At 43.5% G+C, this 846-nt stretch overlaps 1 protein-coding gene across 1 annotated transcript in view; it reads right to left on the bottom strand.

The window, feature by feature from the left end:
* LOC118477484 (vesicular GABA transporter-like) overlaps positions 1–846 on the bottom strand; it is a 24,872-nt gene that overhangs the window by 2,520 nt on the left and 21,506 nt on the right. The window contains exon 3 of the mRNA XM_035969030.1: positions 452–623. Coding sequence (XP_035824923.1) covers positions 452–623 — 172 coding nt within the window. The remainder of the gene's footprint in view (positions 1–451; positions 624–846) is intronic.

Here is an 846-nt window from a genome sequence, read left to right as displayed (position 1 = left end):
CCCTTCCCCCTCCACACACACACACACACACACACATACACACACCCTACCACCCAAAAAGGACACGAATCATCAAGCAATACTATATTCATAGCCAAACTGAAAGTGAACCAAAACGAAAATGTAAGCTTATTTCTTACATAAAAATTTCTCTTCTTCCATTTCACCGCACAATGATTATACGTGTATTAATTATTATGACAACAAAGAGGAGACAGACTCCCACACACTCAGCACAATAAAAGAAAAGTGTGTGCGAGGCACAGCGAAAAAAAGTTTGCTCCGAGGAGTGGTCAAGCGTGTCTCAAACGAGCTCCTCATGGAGACAATTAGCAGGAAGACCTTGGGGTGGACGCTGGAAAAGAGAGATGAGCAGCTATGGACATGTGCCGCCTGCTATGATTCTAGCTCTGGATCCAAGTAAAAATCCAAGTAATTATTATGTCATCACCTTGAATAGTGCCGTTTCTATGAGCTCCACAGAAGCAAAGTACGGCAGAGGGTAGGAGAGAAGAGCCTTGCACACCAGGATCAGGTTGACAATGAGCTTGAGGGAGGGGGAGGGGAGGTTGTTGGTGACCACTTCCAGGGTGCCGAAACCCCAGGTCAGGAAGCCCACGTAGCTGGGGAAGAGTCATGGAGATTATAGCGAGAGAAGAAAGAAGAGCGTTAAAAGAGAATTCTATATACGGGATGTAACTCCCTCTGGTTTGGTAGTAGAAAGTAATAAATGCAGTTATTGCCCGTGTTGATTATTTTGTGTCTTGAGAAGTGGAAGTTTTTTTGTTTTTTTTATATTTTTGGTTGTTGACTGGTCTGTAAAAATGTCATGCAAAGTTTTGTGGG

This window comes from Aplysia californica, unplaced genomic scaffold (genome assembly GCF_000002075.1).
Source record: "Aplysia californica isolate F4 #8 unplaced genomic scaffold, AplCal3.0 scaffold00107, whole genome shotgun sequence".
NCBI classification, from domain to species: Eukaryota; Metazoa; Mollusca; class Gastropoda; order Aplysiida; family Aplysiidae; genus Aplysia; species Aplysia californica.
The sequence above is the reverse complement of the archived record's forward strand: the minus strand, read 5'-3'. Positions and strand labels throughout refer to the sequence as shown.